We start from the raw sequence: 27954 nt of genomic DNA, 5'->3' as shown, positions 1-27954 counted from the left end.
AAATTGTTTTTAGAACATAGACCTGCGTCTGTCCTTTGTTTTATGACATGTATTCACAATGATTCACACTTTTCCAGAGATAATAAAAGGTTTGAAAGAAAGCATGCCAAAAGCAAACCAGAATGTCACCATGGTTTTACATTCTTTCAAGTGACGCTACATAAATTACTTCCTTCATGCAATGCTAACTCGTTCCGATAAAAAAACAACACCAACATGTTCTAAGCTGGAGCACATGAGCTGGTGCCGATAGAGAGCGTTTCTGGAAGAGGAATGGATGTGCATCCACTCGGGGAAAATTTGATTAAACAGGTAAGCAGCAGTAATTGGCCTGGCTCAGACCTTTGGGAACGGCTTTCACAACTGAAGGGACGTAGAGGAGGAGGAGGAGGAGGAGGAGGAGGAGGAAGAGGAAGAGGAAGAGGAGGAGGAGGAGGAGGAGGAGGAGGAGGAGGAGGAGGAGGAGGAGGAGGAGGAGGAGGAGGAGGAGGAGGAGGAGGAGGAGGAGGAGGAGGAGGAGGAGGAGGAGGACAAACTAAGAAAGCGACAGAGTGAGGATAGAGGAGACGTAGTTAATATTGTACAGACTAGAATGTAAAAACTCAATGGTACTTTGGGGCATTTTTACAAGAATCAGCCTTAGCTAACCACAGCTGTTAGTCCCTGCCACAGTTCAACAGCACAAGGGAGAAAATGTATTTCTTTTGACTCCAAATATCTCGCAAAAGCGGAGAGTTCCAGTGAAAATGTCAGAGAGAATTGTGTAATGGCAAATGATTGAATGAATTATCCTGACAACCACGATTTACCTGAAACACCAGCGCTGTTTTCGTCTCCCATTAACTCCTAATAGCAGCTAAATGTCACAGCCAGTGTCACAGTATATGAGGCCAAAATATACGGGGCTTTTTCTCTTATACACACCTAAAGAACTGCTGCAGGACTGAACCCATCAGATGCTTCAGCATAAACGGGCAAGAAGGAGAAGGCTCCCACTGCTGCTGATCAGAACTTTAACAGTTCACTCATGTTCCGCTTTATTTTTTTATTTTGAAGATTAAACAGGATAAATTGAGCCAATATATTAGTGGCAGTAGATGGAGCTACAATACGACCAATTCCTGCCATTCTGTTGCTAGTATCTTCTTTGCACCTCTTGAACTTTGTCATAATTTGTTACACTGAAACCACAAACTGAAGTGTATTTCACTAGGACCTAACATGGCAGATTAACACAGAATATACTTGTTTCTGTACAGTTCCGAGTTTAAGCCAAGATTGTATGCTCTTAGGAGTATCGGGAAAATATTTTTTCACCTTCACAAGTGCTGGACATGTCGGCTAAGAAGTTAGTCTTTGCCAGATGTGGATATTTATTTTATTTTTATTTTACCGTAAATGCAAACAAGAACATCTTCCTCAAATAAAAAACAAACAAGACTCTGCTTTACGTCATATTCATCTACCAGGATAATGAATTACTAACTGGGACATTAGAATCGCTCTCTGATCACCTTGAAGAACGAGAAGGTAATTCAAAAATACTTTGGTTGCATTTACTTTGTTGGAATTGTTAAGACAAAATGTAGTTTTTCTTTCAATAAATGTGCTAAAACTGACAGATTGTTCATAAGAACGGGATGAGGTTATGCTTCTACATTACTAGAAACATTTCCTTTAAGGTTTTTTTTTTTACACAGCATGAGAAAACAGAGCGCTGTGCGTGAGTCAATCTTTAACGTTTTTCTCAGAACCGTGGTAACCTGAACCAAAGTGAAGTTCCTCTGGAATGAGGAAGTCAGATTTTATGCAGCTGTACCATACATGCATTCGTATATATATATATATATATATATATATATATATATATATATATATATATATAAATAAAATTTATTTTTTTTGTGTGTGTGTGTGTGTACAGAAACTGTGATTATTTAGATGGGACAATGCAGTAGCTGGCAGTGTGCCTGTCATTGTCTTCCTGGGTGAAAGGGTTCGGGATTAAGGTTAGACATTAGGATTGATCCAAACCCCTCGAGTCTGAGTGACTGTCTGGAAAAAGAAAAAATATTATGAGTGCATTTTTACAGATTTTTACACTGCCTCACCCAGTGGTGTCCAATGATTTGGCCCACACCGGAAAAAGTCATCAAGTTTGAAGTATTTGTGCTTCACAACAAATATAATTCTTTTCATTATTGGTACTGCAAAACATTTTGTGATTTTTTTATTTTATTTTTATGCTCAACAACAAACTAAACATGCAATCATTTTATGAAACCAACAGTCTTGTTTATGTGGGAAAGGTCAAATTATTTTTGTTTTATGAAAGAAGGCTGTACCTCAGCAGAGGAGTAAACATCAAAATTTGAGTCATTTTTCTTCAAAAATCCTTGCTTGATTGAGCAAAGTTTTGTAATTAAATTAAACACAAATTTAAGCGCACCCAGCTCTGCTTTTACGTAAAGATTGGTGGATATTTGAGGTCTTTTTACTATAAACTTATATGTGATTTGGACAATGAGTCTGCAATAAAATCTATCTGAAGAGAAGCAAAAAGCATGATTATTAAAAGATGACACCTTAGGTATGCGGTGGAAACTACAGCTCAGAGAAGGAGCTGCATCCCGAAGGCGGAGCTAAGTCTCCCAAGGCATTGTGAACAGCTGAATGGCTGCCATGGAGACTAAAGGATTTCTCAAACATGTGTGAAAGAATCATGGCAACACTCCAGGTGTGTTTTTGACGAAAAGTAAAGATAAAGAGTTGTTTTATCCTTATAATAGCACAATAATTCATTAAACTTGAACTATCCTTTTAATGCTATCTTCTGTACACAACCAGGAGTCAGCATGAGAGAACCCAGAAAATTCCAACTAAGATGGATTTGAGGAATGTCTGAATGGCTTATCGTTTATGAGAAATAATAAAAGAAATACAATAAATTAAGATAAAAAAGAGCAAGGGGGCAGATACTCCTTCTAGATCCTAGAACTGTTTAAATAGAGGAATCTAACACCAAATGCTGTAAAGATTAATAAGATAGAATTGTAAAGCGTCCATTTTTTGCATTTGGTCCATTCCAAGCACAGTGGTGGCAACGCAAACATGGCAATTTCAGTAGATCTGACTCCCCGCACCGGAGTCGAATCACTTGGTGAACAATCAAGCAGCAATTAAATCCTAACATGTCAAGCTAATGACATTTTAATGAGACTTAATTCTGAAGGAGTGTGTGAACGAACAGGCCGGGCCGACCTGCAGCTGCAGTCAACCCTGACTCCGACCGGCGGCGCGCCTGCAGTGAGCGATGTGTGTTTGAACAGCCGCCGGCCCCCCTCCCAGTGCGACAGGAAACGCAGTGCAGCGGGGTCGCTCCCCTTTGATGAATGTCACCCAAACGGTGGCTGTAATTAACTCGGCGCGGCCGCCGAGGCAGACACAGACACCTGACGACAACGTCGTGCAGAAAACCGCGTGCAGCTGACAGCAGAAACATATTTGTGTCCGTTTAATGGAGAACACGGAGTTCGTCTTTGACTTGGATGGTGTTTGCTGGAACATGAATGAAAGTGATAATGCTATAATTAAGTGCAGGGTAAATGTAGTAATACTTTGGCGTGTTACATTTGATTTTAAAAAATGTACTTTCAATGTGCGTTCAATCAGTAATTTGTCTTTTTAAGAATTTACAAAACTGTTTTTCACAAAAAGTGTAAAAGAAAATAATTTATGTAAATTTGTATGAATTCCTTTGACTATAATTGCACTCTAAGAAAGTGAAATTTAAGACCATTTTTAAAGCATATTAAAAAAATGCTTTTGTTGAAGTGCAACAATAGTTTCCTGTTGATAATTGCACTGGGACGTTTTGACTCTTGTGTTTTTGACTCACATTATTTGCTGATTCTTTCTGTCCCTGTCGCTCGTACTGATCTGAGTAAGAACGCTTTTGTTCACTCTGCTCCCTCTTCTTGGAAACTTCTAGACGGATTAAATTCTTCTTCTTTAGTGTTTTTACATCCAAACTAAATGTTCTTGAGGCCAATTCAATGACGTGTACCTGTTTTTCATAGCTCGACATTTTTTCTGCAGCTGTTTCAGTATGTCTTGTCTTGTCTTGTGTTTGTTGCTGCCTCTTGGCTAGAACTCCCTTGAAAAAGAAGTATTTGATCTCAGTGGATTTTTATCCATTAAACGTTAAATAAAATTAGCAAACTTTATTTTAATATCACCACCTTCCTAGAATAAAATATTAAATAAAATCTTATTTTATTTGTACTGTTTTGTCTAAAACATCCTATGGAAAGAAATAAGTGGTGTTTTGGGGGGTTTTCTTTTTTATTTTTACTAAAATTACTTTTAGCAAGAACATAAAAATGAAAAACACCAGGCCATTATTTTAGGAAGGCAACAAAATAGTGGTAATAAAATGTTTGTACATTGACAATTAATACAAGACAAAATACATTCTGAATCTAGCAAAAGTTTTTTTTTAGAAGCACCACACATAGTTTGGTAACACTTTATATGAAGGGGGGTGAATAAGACTGTCATGACACTTTCATAAACATGACATAACACCTGTTATGAACATCAATAAGCCTTCATGAATATTTATGACTGTTGTCATAAAGCGTCATTCGGTAAATTATGACACTTTTAATACAAAGTTGACATTATTCAAAATGTCTTTGTTATGACAACTTGACATTAACCAAGAAATCATTACTGTTTAAACTTTACCTTTAATAACATAAAGTTACCTAATTTTTAAAGTGCAATCAGTAATACTTTTATAACAAATTTATATCAGTAATGATTTCTGAAGAGTTAAAAAAAAAGTTCACAAAGACTTACTTTATACGACTTGCAGCTGTAATTAAAACAAAATATACATATTGATGTTTATTTTCATGGACAATTTCCACTTTCCACGCCACAAACACAGTTTCATCAACTTCATGGAAACTACAAAAGGCTGCATTTTGACTGAGTGATGAGTCATTTTCTTACTCAACTTTAGAACCCGACAGGCGTGTTGCTACGCTAACGCTAAGCTCAGCTATAGCTCCAATAATGACCCAAAACACTGGTGATCACAATCATGCGCATGTCAAACAGAAGTAAAAACCTACAGCAGCCACTTTGACTCATTAGGCTTTAATCTTTTCAGGTGTTTGTGATGAAAACACGCCTGTGATAAACTCATTAAAAGAGGCTTATTTGTGAAGGTCTGACTCAGAAAGGTGCTTAAGAATCTGACAGACCCAAATCCAGCCGACCCAGGCCGTTTAATTTGAGTGCAATGTAGAAAAAATACGCTGAAAGATTCAAAGAAAGAGGGCTGCATATTTTATTTAAAATTATTTTCAAATGTAACTAATTTTAAGATGCCTTTCTAATCTCTGGGGACATTTTGAACACCTGAACACCTGAAGATGGGATCAGGGCCACTGTAATATAAGAGAAAAAGTAAAGCAAAAAAAAAAGAAAACAATATAGATTTATTCAAGTATATTTGAAGCCGCTGTCAAAGTGACTGTTTTCTCTCTCCCAGTGCGTTATCCTCCGTATCAAAAATTATTATTAATAATAATAATAATAATAATAATAATAATAATAATAATAATAAATTTAATTTATAGCGCACTTTTCATTAATAAAAATCTCAAAGTGCTACATGGTGCAGCTAAAAACAGATAAAATCAACAATCAAAAACAATAAAAAAATAAATAAATTTAAAAAAGACAGTAATTTAAAAGTGGAGTAGGCTTGTCTAAAAAGAAAAGTAAAAATTGTGTTACTTTAGTTTAGATGTGGGGGAAAAGTATCAACTCCTTGTATGTTTATTCAGTTCATTAGTTCATTTTGATGATGTCTATTTGGTATAAAATTCCCAGGGCCAGCTTTCATCAGCCTCTATTCTGACTGAAGGTGAATTGTCTGTGCTGTACAGATTCTCCCAATTAGTCAAATCATTTGAAGCTGAACTCATCAGGAAGTACGCAAAGCTGCTTTCAGCTGAAGGCACTCCAAGCGTTCAGCATGCTGAGGTGAAGTGAGCGAATCTTTGTCAGTGCAAACTGAGCATTTGCAAAACATAGCATGAGCTGAAGTGATCTTACTATATATATATATATATATATATATATATATATATATATATATATATATATATATATATATATATATAACCCCTTTAAATCAGACCATTCTCTAAATAATATAGAGATTTATAAATATAACATAAATATAGAGATTTATATTATAAATATAATATAATGCTCAGTTTATGCTCATGCTTAAACTGAGCATCTTAAACCGATGCTCAGTTCAAGTTCCAGGAAGTCATCTTCACCACATTCAGATGCCGGAGAGCTTTCCTGTCGCTTGATTGGCTGACCACACATATTGCATGTGAAAGTGTGTAGATAGTGTTTCAGACTGAATACACAGAAGATTCAACATGAAATGATATTTCAAAGTAGCCTTTTGCAACATCTCATCCCTCTGCAGAGGGTTTTTGTCAAGATTATGGTTTGAAAACAAAACATAACCAAGTTCACATTTTGGTAGAATTTGTCTGTAAAGGCGAGAGTAGGCCTAATGAAGACAGTGCAGCACTTACCCAGCTCTAGATGAATGCTGGGAACAAAGGAGTTGAGAAAGAACATGAAGATCACCACACACAGGACGGAGGCACACTTCACCAAAAGAACTGTGTCTGTTATTCTGTGCTGTGGAGTAAAAAAAAAAGAAGATATATTTATATAATGCATATTCTCCTTGGCTTTTGAAAAGCTGATTTTTATCACGGATCTGGTGGTATTTGTCTCAAGTGAACTTTCAAAGACTTGGCCCACTTCATTACCCAGATAGCATCAATGCACAACTCCTACAGAGAGAAATATTTCTAAAAGGGAAAAATCAAAACGCCACCTTCTTCTGCAGCTCCTGAATGTTTTGTTCCCAGTTTTTATCCTCCTGAGAAATTTGTCTGTTTGAAAAAAAAATAACAGAAATAACGTGTTAATCTAGAGAGAAAATTTTAAATAATTGAATGGCATGTGACCATACTAACAACTATACTGACTGAATTTTGTGATTATTTTATGGATGTGTGAAACTTTAAAATGAGGTATGTTTGGATTTCTGACAAAAAAATACAGACAAAAAAAAAACAAAAAAACCCAAACAAGTTCTGTTATATGTGATAAACGCAATTTTGAGAGTGACGCAGAAGAGCAGTGTGGGCTTTTCGTTTAACCTCTGGAAAGTTTTCATCATCTTGTGGAGCAGATTTTCCAGGTTGAGCACTTTTTGCATCAGGAGGCATTTCACAGCTGTCTCCTCCCGGCTGGCCGGGTTAATGCGCTGAGCCGTTTGCCTCCAGACCAGGATCTCATGCTTCAGTTCTGGAGTTAGAGGACAAACAGACACATTTAGGGGAGGCAAAACACAAAGGCATCAATGCACAAGTCCTACAGAGATGTACGGAGGACCAAAAGCACCAAAAGTCAATAAATTAAAGATACATTCAATGTTAGATTAAATATATTCGACTATCTTGACTGTTAAATGAAAATAAATAAGAATAGCAAAAGGGTATTCTTATTTATTTACATCATATATAGAGGACCAAAAGTACCAAAAATCAACAAATTAAAGATGCATAAAATTTTAGATTAAATATATCCAACTGTCTTGAAGGTATAAAATGTAAATAAATAACAATTAGCTTTTCCAATTTGTTTCTTCTGACTGCAAGTCATATTAACGATCTGGAGTGGCACTGAACTCTGCACTACATGTAATCTCAATCTGTTGTAATTGTTAGATGTTTCTTTGGTTTATTATGATTTTAATGCAGTGTTTCTTTGAAAATGGAAAGTAACCATACGACTTAAGAGAAAGTTGTTTAAATAATAATATATGATGCTCAAAAAATTACATATATATATATATATATATACAAAAGGTAAAAATCCCATGTGTTTACCTTTTACTCCATATAAGTGGAGTAACTATTTATATGCGTGTGTGTATGTGCGTGTGTGTTTATTAATGTGCTTTGTAATAAATTAAATATGCAATTTTTTTGACACAAAGTGGCTTACTTTAGTAAAAAATAATTTTCTGCATGTTTATACCCCTATTTACTAGTAAGTTAAACTTAAAAGACAAAACATATGAAAAGTGAAGTGCTTTGTGTCTAACACTTTCTGTGGAGGAATTAAATCAGTCACTGAAATTCTAAATACAATTCAATTGCTAGTTTCACGGCGCCTACTGCAGCACATCATGAAGGTTCTGTACTTGTTTAAAACTTTATTCAGCTTGAACCACGATTAAATAGCGCGTTAAATATGTAATGATTCATCTTTTAGGACCAGGATTCTGTCTTCAACAGAGCTTGAACTGAGCTGAATTTTTCACGGTTTTGCTCTTCACAGCAACACAGCCATAAAGTTCGGTACATTCACAGGGCAAAACGGCTGACAGCTGAGACCGAATGAGAAGACACTGGTGGTCAATATGCTACACTGTCCCCCATAGAGGGACTAATGCAGCATATTGACCAGCCTGGGGACAGCCAACGCTGAAACAGAGATACAGCCTGAGGGTGCTGGACTCTCATGCGAACATCAGTGGGAGCTGTCTTTTTTTAGAAGGTTGCTAGGTGACCTGAACAGGATCTAAGTGGAGGAGTAAAAAAAAAACAAAAAAAAAAAACACTTCTTGTAAGCAAATCCACACAATTACCAGCAGTGGCAGGGGTGCCGGAGCCGATTTACCCACATGCTGAACGTCAAGCTGTCGGAGAAGCGGGAGAGTCCACGGGGTTGGGATTTACAGATAGGTTATCGGGTCCAAATGGGACGGGCCCCTCATGAGTGGGAACGGCTTCTTTTAGCTCAGTGTGGCAGCAAACAGTCGGCCTGCCTCTCCTTTAATGAGAGAGCTGAGGTCACCACAGGAAAGCCTGGTGGTCTCCACTTTAATGATCCCCTGGTGGGATTCTCTCAAAGCAGGGAAGAATTGTTAAAAAAAAAAAGAAAAAAGAATCTCCCACAAATGTCTGTTTTATTAGTGTCCCCATTATGTAAGTCCACAGGGCCTTGAATGGAGAGGATTACGGCACAAGAAAATATAGATTCCTGGATGGAAGACAAAGTCATTCTGCAAAGCAAATATACTCTGTGCTCCTAATTCCTTTTAAATGAGCCTCTTCTGACTCCGGACGGCAGGTCTTCAGGGACGGACGAACGCATCCGCTGCCGGATAATTAAAAGGATACATAAAAACAAGTGCGGTGCAGCGCATTAGAAGAGTTGTTGTTCAGACAGCAGGACAATAAGAGAGGAGAGTTACGTGCTGATCTCAGGCTGCACGTTGGGCGAGCGAATCGTTTGTTACCGCCAGCTAGTGGGAATGATGAACAGCTGAGCGTCAGAGTGAAAAGGCTCTTCTGACTCCGGCCTGGCGGCGCCCTGGACAGGGCCGTGAGGTCACCAGACTCCACTGAGGGCGGTGAGCCGAGGCAAAACACGCAAACGATGTTGGACACCAGCTACTGATGCTACGGTCAGCTTCTTTTTCATGAGGCTACAACAGCAGTGTTTGAAAATGGTTTTTAAATTACTTCTAGAACGTTTTTCAAAGTTCGTTGCACTGCAATCACAAATTATAGCATATTTTCAATTAGTTTAATTAATCCTGTGTAATTAATTCCACTTCACCATTTAACTTATTTGTGTTGGTCTGTTACCTGAAAAGCCAGTAAGACACATTGAACCTAAGAGTCAAAAAGTTTAAGGACTGTGTTTATGTGTTTATGTGATGCTGTCGCTGCAAACTTAAAAAAATAAATAAATAAATAAATATCTGCTGCATGTAGCATAAAAAAAATACTTTCTCTTGCGCAAACCTGTCACAATAACATCTATTAGTTTGTCACAAATACTGAAAAAAAAACTAAACCAGACTAAAAGCTGAATATATCTGTTTTTTTAATAGTTCAAACTACTGCAGAAACACAGAAGCAGCAACGTTCCTTTGAGGTTATTGCCCTCAACTCAGAGCCCATCAAACTCTTTCTGTGGTCCAAATGAGTGACTCACCAACTATTTCAATGGACTCTTTGTTGTAAAGTTTTTTGTTCCAGTAGAGCATCCTGAGGAAAGGGAAGGAGGTGAGGAGGACGAGGCATATTCCAAGAAACATGTAGCCTGTGAAGCCGGCAAAGTCTATTCCCTGCAACACGACAAGGAAGGGGGGGAAAAAATGGTTAGGATTTCACAGATCTCTCCTGGTGAAACGAACTGAGTCCTGCAATCAATTGTAGCACATAAAAAAATACTGATGATGTGCGAGATGAGCGGGGAAAAAAAAAAGAGAGTCCAGAGTAAAGCTCAGAGAAGATTTTATCCGTCTGAGTGACTTTTCAAATACGTCCATGTCAGGTCAAGTTCATCCTCGTAGCACAAAAGCAAAACAAGAAACCTGCTGTTTTTAGTTGGTCTACTCTGAATACTTACAATCCGAAATATTTAAAACTGGTTAATAGTGACACCTGCAGGATCCAAGCGGAAAATGAGACCATCAGGCAAAAATCAAATGCGACGTATTGGAGGATCTGCCGGCCCTCTCACATGACGCTCATGACGATGTGTCACACAGCCTCTCACTGTGTCACCTTACTGCTTCACTCCTGTAACAAAAGCTGCTCTCTGTCTGCTGAGATCCGAGAGTGCAAAAAACTAAATAGTCTTTCTGGTTTAGTTTGTAGTGCAAATACCTTTTCAGCACAACTTAGGAGCTGTGGCTCTGTGGGATGAGTATTGTCAGAAGGTTCGATTCCAGCCACATGTTGATGTGCCTCTGTGCAAAGCACTTAACCCCAACCCGTCTACTGATCTGCATATCAGTGTGTAACTGTGTGCGAATGGATGGATGTAAAGCGCTTTGAGTGGTCAAGATGATTGCAAAAGCGCTATAAGTTCAGTTCGTTTACCATTTTAGTACTGATGAAAAAGAACCAGTTCAGAGTGAAGGAATCTGCCAGAGACATTTTAGCTTATAATATGGAAACAATGTCTTGTTCCACTGGCAGTGAACTTCACTTATTACCAGTAGCTTTTTCACCAATATTAAAAAATTGGTGGCTTAAAAAGCACCCATTTCTTGTTGAAGAGTTACCATTGTTGTGAGTTAGTTTTGTCTTATTTCAAGTGTGCTAAGATATTTGCAGTAGAAACTAGATCTTATCTGTAAGATTTAATGTTTTTGCAGTGTGGGAATTTTTTTGTTTTTATATGAAAGTAAAAAAAAACACTAACGAGCCCATGCATCCTGCAGTTACATTTCTCCCAACGCACGGCCGGCCCAAGGCAGTGCTAGCTAAGCGGCTGCTTAGAACCCCCCACACCACCAGGGGGCCCCCAGGAGCACCAAACTAGCATGATAGATAAATATACATACATTTTAAATAACATTGAATATTGCAAACTAAATGCTGTTACAGATATTGTTTATTACAGTATTTTAGTATTTTATAAATAATAAGGATTCATTTCTTCCCGTTGACAGCTGCTGCCACTGTTGGGGAAAAATAAGATATTAAATTTAGGGTTTATCAGCTGATGTTAGTAGTTAAAATAAAATGGCACACTTAAATACAACTCTGCATTTCAAAATCTAAATGATTTTTTTTTTTTTTTACTTTGTTACTCCTTCAAGGTTAAAATCAACAGTCAAAATGGCACTGGTATAACGCATGCTAATTACAAATGATACTAACAATGGTAGATGTGTCACACACATAGACACATTGGTAGGTCCTCCCAACCCCCTTAAAAAAAAGCAGTTTAGGGCCCCAAAAAGTCTGGGACCGGCCCTGTCCCATGTGCAGCAGTGTAACCACTGGATGCTGAGCCAGACATGACGGAACGAGCATGCCGCTGCTCCTTTCCTGCCGCGTTACACCTGGGAAAGAACAAGTCCCACAGTGGACCACGAACGCCGCGGCGCACTGCAACCAACCTCACACCGCCACACACGCAAAGGGTCAAAATGTCACACGCTCTGCACTGACGCCAAACCAAGCAGCTGGCAAAATGTCACGTCTTCCAGGGCTGCGGCACTGCGGACCTCTGAGTATAAAAAGCAGAGCGGTGTGGTTTACAAAGAGGCAACAGGTCCGTGGCATTTTCCAACAGTGACAAACTGCTGATAGACTCAGTGGGACTTTCTGATGCGGTTTGAAAAACAACTTTTCCTCTGCGGATCTCAGAGTCACTACGAGCACTCTGCACTCAATCAATGTAACAAATAAGCAGATTACACTCTGATTTACGCTTAGCACCAGAAGTGACAGCATCTCCGGTAATCAGAGACGGGTCCTGAGGATGTGCCACTCGCAGGCCACTCCAAGCCTCGCTGAACGTCAGCACACACAAGTCCATCAGGGGAAAGCGATTTGCTTAAAGGCGTCGCCATGTAAAGGAATGGAAACCGTCAGCAGGAGATTGTCAACCTTGATCTGTTCGAGTGTGTCTTATTTGAATTTGATTGTATGGAGCAGAAAGAAAAAAAGCGTTGCATCCATTTTGTATTTCCCCTCTCGGTTTCAGTGCTTTTGAAGAAGCAGTTGGAACCGTTCTGCTCTGTAAACCAGCCTAAAGATTGAACTTTTAACTTTTAACTTTTGCCCGTTCTTCTTTGCAAAATGGTTCCAATTCAGTCGGACTGCATGGACGGCGTCTCCAAACATCAATTCGAGTCTCGCCACACATTCTCGGTTTGATTTGGATCTGAACTTAGACTATGCCATTCTCGCCCAGTCTAAAGTCTAGTGCAGGTTTTCTTCCAACACTGTCCTGCATTTAGCTTCACCCCTTTTCCTGTCAGCTCTGACCAGCTTCTTGTCCCTGGCTAAAGAAAACACCTGCAATCTACCTGTGTCAGATTACGCTGTGTCAGCGTAATCTGACAGATTACGCTGACACAGCACATCTGTCAGATTACGTAATCTGACAGATGTGCCGACTGCAGATGTGCAGTCTATCACAGGTAGATTGCTATCAGGTGTGAAAACAGTCTTAGTTTACCATTCCTGCCTGGTTTATTCAGCTTTCTGCCTCTTGATCACACCCGGTCTCTGACTGTCTGCTCATTTTCAGCCATGCTTTGGTTCGACTCAACCCCATTGTACTTTCCTCTAATGTCACCCGTGTCGGTGTTTGAACTGGCCTCCGAAACGACGGGGACCAGTTCACTTAACTCAGCAGAGTAAACAGAAACTGAAAGTTGATTGAAAATGTGACACGAAAGTGTTACATTTACTCCGAACGGGTTCGTCATTCTTCAACCCTGAACCATCTGCACGGATAAATCAGCAATTTCCCTTTCACCATGTCACACACACGCACACACACCCACACACACACACACACGCGCACACACACACACATACACACACACAAGACTTAAAGCAGTTCTCAGAGAGTGTTTGGTTTATGTGTCAGATTACGCTGAGCCGAGCTGCTGGGTTGTTTCAGTGTTTCATGTTTAAGCTCACAGAGCTGTGAAAGTGCCTACTTCTCTGCGCAGGCCCTGGTTGGACACGATAATCACGTTGGGTGGATCTCCGACAGCTGTGGCGGCCCCTCCGATGTTGGTGAAGATTACTTCTGCAATCAGGACATGTCTGGGGTCTAGATTAAGCACCTCACACAACCTGCAAAATCACCACAGAACGGCGCTTGATTAGATTGCGTGGAGCAGCGGACGGCAGCCCAGGAGTTTAAAAAAAAACAAAAAACGGAAATGTAAAGATGAAGGTGTTACGTCCTTCATGTTGGCACTGTTTCAAAGCTGAGGAACCAGGACACGGATATTTGAGCGTTGTTTATGTTGTGACCCTCTACGACCAGCTCATTCTGAAAATCTCCCTGCTGGGGCGGAAGGTGCAACTAACGATTATTTTAGTAATCGATTGCTCTATCCAGTGTTCTGACAATTAATCGGATAAAAAATTTTAAAAAACTGGTGCATTCTGAAAACCGTTCATTTAAACACTCAAGCCTTTTTTTTTTCATTACCCTTTTTTTTGAGTCAGTATTTTTCAGTTTACGGTTAATCGATTACTAAATTAGTCGACAATTATTTCAATAATCGATTTATCGTGATTTATCGCAATTTATCGCAATTAATCCAATTAATTGTTTCACCCGTGGGTAGTTAAAACTTATTTGTTGTTGCAGGACATGTTTTCATTTTAAGAGACAATTTAAAACTTCATGCATGAAGGAAAAGCTTCTCTTTTTTTTTTACTTGTTTCTATGCTCTACCTGATGGTGACAGGAGTGAAAAGCATCATGGTCGTCACATTATCCAGGAAGGCAGACAGGATGGCAGCAATCAGGCACAGGATGATGATCATAGGCCACACCCTCCCTCTGGACAACTGGTAGGCCTGAAGAAATATCACAATGAGACAAGGTTAATGCAATAGGTTAACTAATAATGGATTATTCTGCTATGACTAGTGGCCCAGTTATGTTAAATTATCACATTTCACACATGAGAATCACAAAAAGCTTCACAAAAACAAAGTTTGAACCATAAAATATGATTAAATTTAAAAAAAAAACACAAATCAGACAGTAAATTAAAATATGCCAAAGATAATATTAACAAGCTTTTAATGAAATGTATTGAATAAGAATGTCTTCATCTGCACCTTTGTGGAGGGTTAAAAGCGACACAGTTAAGGAAATAAATATATCATTAAATAGTTAATTTTATATATTGTGAAATAAACATTCAACACAGATAACCTGAGCAAATGCAAAAGGCAGTTTCCAAAACACGATTTCATTTCTAAAAAGGGAACAATTACCCAAACCAAACCCCGACTAAAACCCGAACCCTAATTGCTGGGTTGTAAGTTTAAAAAGAAAAAGCAGAAGAAACTTTTTAACAGCAGCTTTTTATTTTGCAGCTATTTTCAAAGACACCACATGGTAAAAGGTAAAAAAATTTTTTTTAAATGCAAAAACACTGATGCACTTAAATGTCAGCAACTCTGAATGGACATCATATTGATTGATTGTGTTGGTTATCTTCATTAACACAATAACCATTTCTAATCGTCCTCATTATTCCATGAACTCACCTTCACCGCACAATAATCAAAGAAGCCTGTCTCTGAAAAAATGGCCACCAGCACCATCTGTGAGGAAAAAGGTCACACCGCTTAAAAACAACAACAACAACGTCACCTTCATTTTTTTAATGCAGTCACCATGGATGATAAATTGATGCGAGCTTAATAAGTGCTGAAAGACGAAAATATATGTAATCAGGAAAAGGTTAACTGCGTGGCAGCTACAATGGATTCCAATTTAAATAAAAATCCCAATTTGTCTAAAAAGAGCATTTTTATTTATTTATTTATTTTTAATACCAGTTTCCATCTGATCTGAGCTGTGACAGCCTTTAAATTCTCCATAAAAGACGTCTTGATGTATTTTGTGAATCTCACCATGCCAAACAGCAGAGCCAGCGTCTCGTAGTCGATCCACTCCACCACAGTGACCAGGCTGGGCCTCTGTGAATAAAACACACTAAAGATCATTCAGTCTGATCTGGTGTTTGACTGGCTTTCACCAACCAGTATGAGAATATGTCGATAAAAAGCTGGAGGTCTTCGGTATTTGTATTACCGATGACAAAGTGGAAAGCATTTTACTTTACAGCCATTCAATGACCAGCAGTTGTAGATCTCAACAAGCAGGTTTTAGGTTTCACTGAGTTTTACCTCAACAAGGTGGCTGATCTGAAGGCTTTTAAGAGACTTACATCACCAATGATGGCCAGGGCGGCTAAAGCTGCTAACGATCCCAACATGGCAGCCAGAGTGCGATGCACAATCTGAAAATGGAAAAGATGCGCACCTTAAGACATGCACAGCGTTAACGGTTTAGCAACATTCCAAACAGAGGTAATTGACCTTTCTTACCCAAGAATGTTGCTTGGTTTAGTGAGCAGTTGCTAATAAAAGTTTATTGCTAAAAAATAAACCGTCTAAAGTTTTGCATTGCGTGTTTGCAGAAATATTTCACAGGCAGTGGGGTGATGGGCTCCTCCTTTATAATCTCAACAGCCTAATCAGTTTCAGGAACTAAAGTCTTAAACCATGTCTGGTGAATTATGCTGAAGTTGGCATCTTAATGGATGTGTCATAGTTTCATATTTAAGGGTTAATTAAAGAGTTATTTAAGTTTTTTTGGACCTTACTTGATCAAAATCTAGAACAACTGATTAAACCTAAACCGATTATTGATAGGGTTAGGAGGTAAGGGTAAGAAACCATGTAAGTTAGGGTAAGTAAGGGTTAGGTTACATGGTGGTCCACTGCACTTGACCAACATCTTTTAAACATTATTTGAGATTTATGGAGCCTTTATTGAATTTATGAAAATAATAATTGACTAATGAATCAGGGCTGAGCTTAATTTTTTCATGAAAACGCGATTTCTTATCTTAAAAACATTCGTGCCAATTAGTGTCTTCTTTTCCAGAATAGATTTCTGTAAGAGGAACTATTTTGGTTAAGAACTGATGGTATATTTAATGTTGTTGTTTTTTTTCTTTTGCAGTCTCTTATAATTTGTTTTGTGCTGGATACCAGTTGGGTGTTTGGTTCCCAAAGTTACTGTTGTCCTTGCTGTATCTGTTTTGATTAAACTGCATGCATATTTAACGTCGGTGTTTTAGACATCCTCAGTAGAGGAGCTGATTTACTTCAGGATCATTTAGGAAGCTCACACCGAGGAAATCCTGTTCAGTACCAGGATCTAATCAAAGTCAGTCAGTCATTTTGTGGCTCTCAAGGACAAACAGCAGCAGAAGATCACTTCTCAAAGTCGTCTTCCTTTAACAGCATCCATCATGACAGCCAAGCAGACAGCTTGTGAGGAACGGCTGGAAAGCAGTAAACTAAACCACCTCTTTATTTAACGTCGTGTTTTCAAAAACAAAGATCTGCCACTTTTACTTCCTGGTTTATTTTTTTTACTTGTCAACAGTGAAAAATGTTCCCCATGTCTGGTTTCTAACAGATTGTTTTAGATTGTTGTGTTTACCTGAGACAATACCTCAAGACACAAAATAAACGCAATGTGAATACAGCAAAAATGTGTCCTGTTATCATACATGTCATAAAAAAATAGCTTTAATTTAAATTTAAATATAGCACACACGTTTTAACATTGATATTACTGCCACTATAAAAATTTTAAATATCTTTACTGTAATATTCACAGTCTTTAATCCGAATCCTCCTGAATACTCCAAATTAAACTGAACCTTATTAGGCTTTATTAATGATAAAAATCTACAGACAGTCTGAAAACTGTCTGTCTGGACAGATCTGTTGAAATAATGAATGAGGAGAAGAAGAACAAAAGCTACTCTTTCTCTTGTCACGGCAGATAAAATGGAAATGTGGCTCTTTACGTCGGTCTTCCATGAATGTTTCAATAGAGAACCCAGTTAGTGTCCAATTACCAACACCAGTGGATTCCTTTGTGATGTCCCGAATGACCAAGCAGCGCGGGCTCTCTCATTAAGACGGTCGTGTCAGGCCGAGACAAAACCTGAGACCTAATGGGGATAATAAAGCAGCGGCTCGGCGAAAACGCACAGCCATCTGCACGGCGCAAAGGCAGAGACTTTCAACGACGGTGGACGCGTCATTAACACCGACGGCGTCTGTGCGGATCATAACTGTGCTGTCATCTCCCTCTCCTTCCCTCTTCCTGTTCTCCCTGGAACAGCTGTGTGAGTTCACGCCCTGCCAGGATCAGGGAGACGGCCTCGTTTTAATTAAATCCAAAAGCGGACTGACACTGGGGAGGGGGAAAGAAAAAATGACTGATGCACATGTGGGAAAGTTAAAGTGTCTGTCGCAGGGACGAAACAAGTGAACGGTGCCCAGAGGTTATCGTCTGTTTCCCAACACACAAACAGGCATCCCTGCTCCCCCCCCTGACTAAGCATGTCCTGCCATGCTTAGTCAGGACATGCTTGACTAAGCATAGCAGGGCATTTTCAATACTTGCCAGGAAAGTATTGAAAATGTTTTTGTTTTTACCAATAAAAGATTTCAAAGATCTGAATTTTTTTGCTTAAATGATCTGTTTAATGCAACATAATTGAGTTGAGTTTTGACCCATTCAAAGCTCCAGTATGCAACTTTTACTATAACGTTTTTTTTTGTGTTTTTTTTACATATTAGTTAAAACTGTCACCATGTCGTAACAGTTTGTCATGAGACAGATAATCTGTGAAAAAATCGACCTCCTCCGCCTCCTTCCTGACCTAATGCTGGGTCTGAAGAAACGCACCACTCCCAACCAAAAACAACTAATCAGAGCCAGGAGGCTGGTCTTAGCGCTGTCAATCAATCACGTGTACTCGCTTCTCAGCGTGCTAATGGTGAAGAAACCACTTAGTGCTACAGAGAAACTGTTCATCTGCCATCATGGGTGGCCATGCTAACCAGCTGAGCTTTCTGAGTGAGTGAGACTGACGTAACTTTAACTTTCTTTTTGTCCCGTTGCCCCCTTTAAAAACTTCTACTGGACACTGGTGTAAGACCACTTTTTTGTTTTTTTCACTTTAAAAAAGTTCCTCTGTGGTTCAGTGATCTTTTCTTTGTGTATAAAAGAAAGAAAACCTTAGTAACTAAGTCATCAGTAGAGGGAGCTGTTCTCTCACACAGTTCTCCTAAACTACAACAAATGTCCACTTGTAATCAGTTCTTTGCTGCTGTTACATTACCATGAGTCACATTGGTGTTGGCCATAGTCAGACATGCATAAAGTGATCAATAGAGCTTCCCTTGGTATTTTTGACTAATAAGCTAAAAGTGAGAATGGCCACAGCCTGAGTGTAACGCCGTATTAACTCCTTTAGAGACGAGTAGTGCTTCCAGGATGTTTCTGAGAGGACTGCGTTGTTGTCAACAAGCCCACAACTGCATGACGGAAATACCTGGAGCAATATAAAACTCCATAAGCATCGAAGTATCATGGATGCCAGCTTGTATTTTATTTCATGTAATTTAAAGCTGAAGCCAGACTTTTCTGTAAAATCAAACTCGTTTTCCCACCAAACGGAACAAAATCCCAGAGATTTTTTTATTATTATTTTTCTACTTTGTTGTACATCATTACTTAGTAAAGTTAAATCTTCACATAAAACTTAATGCAACTGATTAGGGCTGAAGTGATTAATTGGATTAATCGCGATTAATTGGATTAATCGCGATTAATTGGATTAATCGCGATTAATCTGATTAATCGCAATTAACCGATTATTTTAGTCATCAATAAATCGTTAACTGGAGTTTACAGACTCAGGAAAAGGACTTTTGCAGAAAAAAGCAGTAATTAAGCCAAAACTGTAAAAGAAAAATACATGTTGCATTTTAGATAAATTGTCGATTGGGGCCACATAACAAACAGTAAATGTCTCTCCAGACAGAAGCACAGGTGTGTTCCTGCCGCTGCTGTAACAACGTCTTGTGTGGTATAAATACTTTAGGATGTCATTCTGCAAACTGTGCCACAGACAGAGGACAAAAACCCGTTCATCACCGGCAGCATAGCAGGCCATTTACCTCAAAGATGATGAGAACATAGACCCCGGCCAGGATGATTCCCGCGATAGCCACCTGCGTCTCCTTCGTAACGTAGAGCGATTGGTGGGTCATGGACAGAGGCACCACGTCGTTATCCTGCAGGAAGGCCTGAATCGTGATGACGATGGGGTCACTGGGTGCGGAAATGAAACGGCACAGCAGCAAAGAAAATGGAGGATCATTTTCTTTCATTGCATGTTTCCATAAATGTGGCTACAGGCTGTTCTTCAAGGTCAGGTGAAAATATACAGCAATTTCTTAAAAGGAGCATAAAAGTCATTATTGTCATGTTAAAGATAGCCTCTCTGGAAAGAGGAGCATTAAAATGTCAGAATATAGTGCTCTGAAAATGTCAGTGAGTTTTATTTGAATTTTATGTAACAGGCTAGAGAAAATGTGACACGTCTGTGGAATTTCTAACAAATAAAATCTGAAAAGTGTAATAAGTCTCCAGCTCCTTTAGTCAACACTGCGTAAAAGAGCTTTTATACATTTTAAGAATAAAATTCTTGCCAATTCTTCTTCTACAAAAGCAGGTCACGTTCTATCAGAGTGAAAAATATCATTTTTCTTGTCTTGCCACAAATTCTACTTCGGAGTAAGGTCAGAACAGCTGAACTCCGCTCCCGTCTTAAAGATTGCTCTGTGTTTGGCTCCATCCATCTTCCCATCAGCCCTCACCAGCTCACAGGGTGAGAGCCGCTCTGCTGCCCCAAACCAGCTCTTCAGCTCTAGTTTGACTCAGGAAAAGGTTCCAGTGCTGTGGAAGACATCCTGCCTTGTTGCAGTACAAAAGAAAGTTCTGCACAGGTTTTCTCTATTTACAAGACTACAGACTCGTCGCCATGACATCTCACATAAGGTTAGAGAGACTCCTATTGGGTCGTCTGGGAAAACAAATAAGTACATATCGAGACACTGTGTAGTTTGTTTTCTATAGCGGAGATGTATGGAAGCTTTTGCAATCCACAGTAAATCTTCTTGTTACCTGCTGAGCATCTCAAAGGTTCTTGTTGACACTTTCTGGTCACTTCGTTCAGGATGAAGGGGAATGGTCCAGTTATGAGTCACCTGGTAACAAACAGCAGAGCAAATAATTAAAATGTTCATAAATCATGATCATAAATGATCATGATTTATGACCAAACAATTTTGTTTGGTAAAATATTATTTATCCGAGTACTGTTAAGGTGAAAATCACTCAGTTAATTGGGAAACTTGCGCAAGACGAGAGCAGAGAGTGTGAGGATCGCTACGTCAAAGTGTCAGCTCTGACAGAGCTCAATACATATCTTTTTATGGTCAATGATAAAAGCATAGTAATATTTACAAGACCAACTGTGACAGCTGTGTGTAATCTGACATTACACACGGCTCATGACCATAACTGAGACCAAGACAGAACATAAATCACAAGTCAAGATTATTTGTACGGGACGTTTTAGCAGCAGCGCAGTTCAAAGTGCTTTACGTAATAAGAACGTCATACCAATTATGAAACGAATGATAAACATTACATGTTGTCAAATGTCATCATCAAAATCGCCAGAACGCATCAAATTGATCAATGTGCCACCTACTACTAATCAAAGGCAACTCTAAACAGATGGGAGTTTAGTGCTGATTTAAAAGAACTGGATAAGTTCAGATAGTAATGAAACCAAAGTTTAGCAGGTAACATTTTCAAATGACATAAATCAATATTGCCAATATGGCCACTCTGACCTGCTGAGCACTCCTCCTCCGCTGCCCCGGCTCCTCGGCCTGCTCCACCTGGATCAGGATGAATTCCTTGGAGGTGGAGTCCGCGGCCCTTCCTGCAAAAGGCCCCGCCACTTGTAACTTCAGCAAGGCGTTATCCCGAAAGTCTGTCACGTTCATGGCTGAGAGATTGGCACCGTCAAGAGAAAAAGGCAGACACTTTGCTGACAGTAAATCTTTTGTAGGATGAAAATATCCACCATGCCCCGTGTGCTGAGCGGCACGCTTGTCCTCTTCACTGTCGTTTCTATAAAGTTCTGTTCAATATTTGATGTGCTTATTTCTTTCTGACTGAAGACTGTAACAGCAGCAAGTGTCTTCAGCACACAGGGCTACTGCGATGGTGGCGAGTTAGAGACTGATGTACGGAGGCCTTGGTCTTCTAAGTGGCCGCCACAAGTTCAAGTCCTCCCCCCATTGTCTTCCCCTTCTCTCACAACCCAATTTCCTGTCAATTCACTGTCAAATAAAGATAAAAAAAGTGCTTTTAAAAAGCGTCTACTGAACAGCAGAAAGGATACAGAAGCTGTCTGTCGGAGAGACTGCCAGCATCCTCCAGGGATTGTCCCGATCCGGGTACATACTGAAGAACAGCTGAGACCAGATGAAAACCATCAGCAGCATGAGTCAGTCACAAAAAAATTGTTGCAAATTGCAAGTTATTTTAACTGAGTTAATAGATATTGTGAAATGTGACACAAGATATCTAAAGGATCTGTAACTCCAGCCTGCAAGGGCCGGTGTCCTGCGACCTTTAGATGTTCCTCTAGTCCAGCACACCTGAATAAAACGGCTGAATCCCCTCCTCAGTTTTTTATTTGCAGTACAGTCCTCCAGAGTCCTGCTAGTGACCTGGTTATTTGACTCAGGTGTGTTGAAGCAAAAACACGTCTAAAGGTCCCTTGAGGACTGACGTCATAGAACCTCGCTCTCGAAACCGAGAGCGAGGTTCGGTAGATTACACTGCTACCGGACTCCTCCACACTGCCGTTAAGACACACACACTGTTTTTGCTCCATCACTTGTAATGGAGACCTCTACCCACACTCTGGTGGATTTTAAATTGTTTGGTAAACTCCCAGTCTGGTGTGACGGCAACAGGGATCATGGCTAATTTCTCATTTTCTGAGTCAGAAGGGCCAAGCAGGGCCAGCTCATAGCTACAAAGGATGTATTTTAAGAGAAACAAGAAGTTTATTCAAAGAAAGAGTTTAAGTTAACCAATTGTTTGGCTGCTTTAGGTCAATCAAATTTCCTCTCTAAGTGTTTTTGAAAAGATTCGAATCACCTTTCAGTGACCGTGCTATGCTAGGCTAATTATCTCCCAGGATTAGCTGTAGATCTCAACCAATGGAATGATTTCAATGAAACTTTTTAAAATACAAGCAAATAAGAGCTGAAAGGATTACTAAGGATTACAGAACATTTGTTTACAGTTCGCTGCTTTAGTCTCCTTGAAGTTACTTTTATTTTATTTTTTGTAGCTAACTTACACTGGAGAGGACAACAATCGCAAACATAGCCACAACCTTGGACACTCTGAGGCAGCATCTGGAGAGAAAACAAAGACAGGACAGAGAAATAAGTGATGTGTAAGCCTGCTGTATGTCAGTGGCTTCAAACCCCGTAGATTTGACTTCAGAATGTGATGTGTCAGAATAATAAATGATGTAAGAAGAGATGGAGAGTCGTACTTTATACTGCTGGCAAGTCTGAAGCTGCGGTTGAGGTTTTCCAGCGTCTCGTACTTTTCTGAGGAGTTGGAGCGCGACAGGCTGGCCACCTCGCTGCCCAGGCGGTAACGTCTCTCTGTGTCCATGCAGCAGTTGTCCCACGGCTCCTCTGCTCCAACGAAGCTGGGCTCATGTACTGCCATGTACGTAATACTTAAAGAACAATAAGCCCATACCAATCACCAAACGTTCAGTCCCACAGACAAGAAAAGGACAGTTCTGGGATCAAAAACCCAAGGACATAGCTTTTTTTTTAATGCAGTCACATTTGTTAAAATGCCAAGTATTTGTCAAGTAAAATGTACAACTATAACTAATATATATATATATATATATATATATATATATATTATATAGGACATTTAAAACAAAATGCAGCGATAACCTGGTTGCATAATTGTGCTTTGTTGATGCACTGTTTGATTCAATTTCTGGATTCAACCTGCACAGTTTGGACTCTTCCTCACGATTTGACATCTCCCGTCCACAGCGCCACACATTTAGTGTCCGATTTAGGTCACTAAAGGAATTCAGTGGCTGACTTGGATATGAGCTTGGACTATCTCTCTCTGTTGCCAAAACAATAAGGTATTTGGTCAAAACCTTGTCTGTTGCCTTCACGATTAAAGCTGTGTCTTAACTTTCAACAGTTCCTCAGGCTTGTAACACTGCATTCTGATGATGGGAAGAGGAAAAAACAAAGCTGTGTCCTAATAAGTCGGCTTTCTGGCGTAGCAAAAGTTGAAGTTGCTGAACCTTTCACAGGATTTCTTAATTTATTACGGCTTTCTCTGCTGTTACGGATGCCACATAAACATGCATGTAATATATGGAAATCTTAACCCTCAGGTAAATATCCAAAAGCAAAAGGCAGATGAACCGCTCACCTGTCATCTTGGGAGAATCGCAGCAGAGGCGACCGTTCTGTAAGGTTGGCTGAATTGACTTTTCCTCTGAGAAAGTTTACAGCGTTGAAGTTGTTCCTGAAACTAATAAAGCAAAAGGGCACAGTGAGTTGAAATACCCTGAACTACAGCTGAGCTGACTTAAACAGCACAAAACAAACTCTCTTTGTTGGCTAGTGGCTTAACGCAAAACAAACAGATCAGAAAACAGTTGGTTCTTAACCTACTGGACTATCACAACCTCACACACTATTACAATATCTACTGTTTGTTTAACGGGATTATTTAAAATGTGTGTTCGTGCCTGTCTAATAATCTCAACACTTAAATTGCATGTTGGAGATGCTGGCAGTTGCCTGGTACAACAATCCAGGTAGATGCTTAAGAAGATGTAGCATTTTGGTAAATGGAAGATTTCCGAGGTTTCCAAGCCAAACATGGCCGACATTATCCCACACCTAGCCTGCCTTCTTCTATTAGTGCCAAAAAAGGAAAGAAACACATTCACACACTCCCTGCCATTCCTGTAATGTAAAAGAAAATACAGTTTAACAGACTCAGCCACTTTCTGTCCTGTGGTCCAGTTCTGATCCTCGCAATGACCGAGGTCACCAATAGAAAATAATATATAACTTCAGCAGTTTGAGCGTCAACCTTCCCTCCGTCCTGAACTTTTACTGGTAAAGGGTCTGGAACAGGGCAGCTAACACCTCTGCAGACCACACACATCCTGGACACAGTCTGTTTAAACTTTTACCTGCAGATCAGTGCTATGCTACTCGCATTTTTTGATAAAACCGGCACTAATTCCACCATGTCGCCCTCTTTTGCAAAAGCACTGTATGTATGTACATATCCATATTTACAAGAAAGAAAAAACTTTCTTCATTGAGAGCAAAATGGAACCAAACTCAAATTCTTAATTTGTGCTCACAAGCTTAGAGAATAAAGCCGATTCCGATGCAGCCTGATCTACAGTAGATCATCTGTTAGATTGACTATGGTAGCATGTGTAAACTTACTAAACATAAAAACACATTATGTAAGTTTGATTTAAATGCATCTATGATTCTTGGCCTCTTATCCTCACTTTACGTGTTCATTTGTTGCCTAACATATCCTACCCAGTAACAGGTGCTATGATCAGTCGATACATATTTGCCTCAAACTACAATCACTGATACTAAATTGTAAGGTGTTCAATTGTGTAAAGTTGAAATGTACACATTCACAATTTTTTTGAAATTGTAAAGTGTTCAAGTTTAAAATAACCCTAAAACAAACAGGTATTAACAACCAAAAGTATGTCCAAGTTTTTATCCAACTCTTCTTTATTAAATGACAACCAATGAATGTCAGAGGAATTAGGACAGTGGCCGTTGAGGTCGTTTAACATCCACTTATTCTAGTCTCTAAACATTTTCTACTGTATTTTTAGTTCCACAAATGTATTTCGGTGATTGTTTGGCATTACATTAAGGAGTACAAACCTGACGTTTAGCTACATTTATCCGTCCTGCTCATGCCCCTGGCATCCACTCCGGTAGGCGTTACCGACTGTGCTGCAGACACTACGGTTCTTTGTGTTTGAAGGTTGTGGGATAGAGAACTAGATTACATTTGGCCAGGTCTGCCCCATTAATCTCCCACCGACACACTTACACAACTATAGAGAGATTTAGCAAAAGTCTACAAGTGTTTCCTCCCCTCGGATGTCCCAGTCCAGCTCCGGCAAAGTGCGTCTCAGCAGAGAGAGACTGAGCTTTAATGAAGCGTTTAGGAGCAGATTATGTGCTGGACAGAACAGAAGAGTGAAATTGGAAAGAATCACCTGGCTCGTTTGGGGGTAATGACTTCTCGTAGATATGCCGTACCTAGTGAGTCCTCCACAAATAAATCCAACACCTAAAAATGAAGACTGCTTCAAAAACAAAAAAAACTTTTGTGAAAGAATGGGTTGCTCTAAGGAGGTCAGAGGAAGTGAATCACGGTCAGTTTTTGAATGTTCCTTAAAGCTATAACCTCATTGAACACTTGTGACAGACAACAACAGGTCTTCCTCAGCACAACTTCCTAATTTCAAGTTCACTTTAAGAACAGTGTGTCTGGTGATGTCTGCTTGTTCCACCGACATCAGAGGATTTGCCTCAGGTTAGTACTGTGTCCCTCTGCAGAGCTCCACGGAAACAAATCGGGAGCCAGAAGACGACAGCAAATAGCCAACAGGAGCTAAAAGCACAGCAAATACTGGACAGGAGACAGAAACAAACATGGAATCAAGCAACTGTTTCCTGCCAAGTGAGTCTGATTGAACAACTGCTGCCAGCGGAGCGCCGGCCGAAAATGTTCACAGAGCTTTCAGGGTTCTGTGTGTTTTGCTATTTTCTTGATTTGCTGAATTCTTTGCTGTGGACAAACTTAAGTGTTGCATTTCATTTTGAAACCTTTTTTTTTTCTCTCTAAGTCGTCCTATGGGAGTTTCTTACATACTGTTTGGTAGAATTAGACAATGATGTGACTTCTGGTGAACCTATAAGGAACATTTGGAAGAGAATCTGGAGTGACGGATGTTTGATTTAGCGAAAACACAAATGGACATCTGTGAAAGCAAGACACGATTCAAATTTGTGATTGAAAAAAAGGAAAGCAGAACGCTGAAGTTGTAGGGAGTAGATGTGCTGATGGTTTAAAGAAAGTGTTCAAAGTAACAGGAAGTGAGGAAGAAAGGTGAATAAGACAGAGCAGATGATGAAGATCAGGAGGGAGGTTAACTTTATCACATCTCCTGCAGATTCTCTGAGTTGTTCAGGATTCCTAAAGTATTTCTTTGTTTCAAGGTCACATGATGCACCAGATGTTTCTGTCTCCACTGGTTTACCTCCAAAACCCAAACCATGATGCTGCCATCACCTTGTCAGGAATGATGTGGGTGGATTGCCAACGTTCTGCTTTTTTTTTTTGCCAACCTTCATCAAGGTCTGGCTTCAGTCGTGTTATATTTAGTCAAAATTCAAACTCTTCACATGGAAATGAATATTTTCATTGTTACTGAGAACAAACTTGTAAGTTCACCGTGTGTTAATCACTTGTTTTCCTTGTTAGGCAGATTTTGTACATAAACTGAGTTTGTAGAAATAGATGTTCGGTGTAACATGGTGGATTTGATCATATTAAGTTGAGAGCACTGTTAATGCCTACACCTTTTTGAGCCTTAGGATTTTTTCCTGTCATGTTTCAGTGCTTTTCTGACCCATAACCTGACATCTTGTCAGAAGCCATTATTTCCCAGCACTACCCTTCGTTGCTTTTACACCTCAAACAGGAAACTATGGGCAGTCAACACAAACCAGGCTTCTGTATTCTGATGTCATTTTACTTTGTTTATTCTCTTATCCTGTTCTGTTTGACTCCAGGACTAATTCACATTTCTGCATGTGTGACATTTTTATTTGGTTAAAGTGTGATTGTTGAGGCACATTCCAGTGCATCTGATTATGTGAAATAGTAAAGATTCAAATGCACCTGTCTGTCGAGAAGACACACTGGTATCGCTTGTGCTTCGAATTAGTTCACAAATTCCTCAGTGTAATCCCGATGATGTCACGGCCTCGGGCTTCAGATTAGCTCTTTTCCGCCCAGGGAGTTTTCCTGGGATAGAAAGCCACCTTCACACACATTTCTTTCTGTGTGAATGTTTGTAGATCTCAAGGAATGTTGAGTTATTATTATTTTTTATTTTTTTATGTTCACTCATCCCCGCGGGATTTAACGATTTACATTTGACCTAGTAGGAGGTCAACTGTAATGTTTTTCTGCATGTGTAATTTGAAATCTTGT

The 27954-nt window shown here is 39.5% G+C and overlaps 1 protein-coding gene across 2 annotated transcripts in view; it reads right to left on the bottom strand.

Annotated features, from left to right (window-relative positions):
* The window catches only part of oca2 (oculocutaneous albinism II), a 58477-nt gene that overhangs the window by 16275 nt on the left and 14248 nt on the right, over positions 1-27954 (bottom strand). For both annotated transcript variants that reach the window (XM_008407632.3, XM_008407633.3), the window contains 16 exons: positions 24100-24201; positions 23174-23365; positions 22973-23030; positions 22001-22073; positions 21444-21601; positions 20707-20789; positions 19698-19851; positions 15872-15943; positions 15555-15620; positions 15186-15242; positions 14359-14483; positions 13607-13745; positions 10129-10261; positions 7275-7422; positions 6947-7004; positions 6636-6744 (listed from right to left, as the gene is read on the bottom strand). In XM_008407632.3, coding sequence (XP_008405854.1) covers positions 6636-6744; positions 6947-7004; positions 7275-7422; positions 10129-10261; positions 13607-13745; positions 14359-14483; positions 15186-15242; positions 15555-15620; positions 15872-15943; positions 19698-19851; positions 20707-20789; positions 21444-21601; positions 22001-22073; positions 22973-23030; positions 23174-23365; positions 24100-24201 — 1727 coding nt within the window. The remainder of the gene's footprint in view (positions 1-6635; positions 6745-6946; positions 7005-7274; positions 7423-10128; positions 10262-13606; positions 13746-14358; positions 14484-15185; positions 15243-15554; positions 15621-15871; positions 15944-19697; positions 19852-20706; positions 20790-21443; positions 21602-22000; positions 22074-22972; positions 23031-23173; positions 23366-24099; positions 24202-27954) is intronic.

Source organism: Poecilia reticulata, chromosome 4, assembly GCF_904066995.2.
Source record: "Poecilia reticulata chromosome 4, P_reticulata-male-v2, whole genome shotgun sequence".
NCBI classification, from domain to species: domain Eukaryota; kingdom Metazoa; phylum Chordata; class Actinopteri; order Cyprinodontiformes; family Poeciliidae; genus Poecilia; species Poecilia reticulata.
This window is presented reverse-complemented; position numbering and strand designations above follow the sequence as displayed.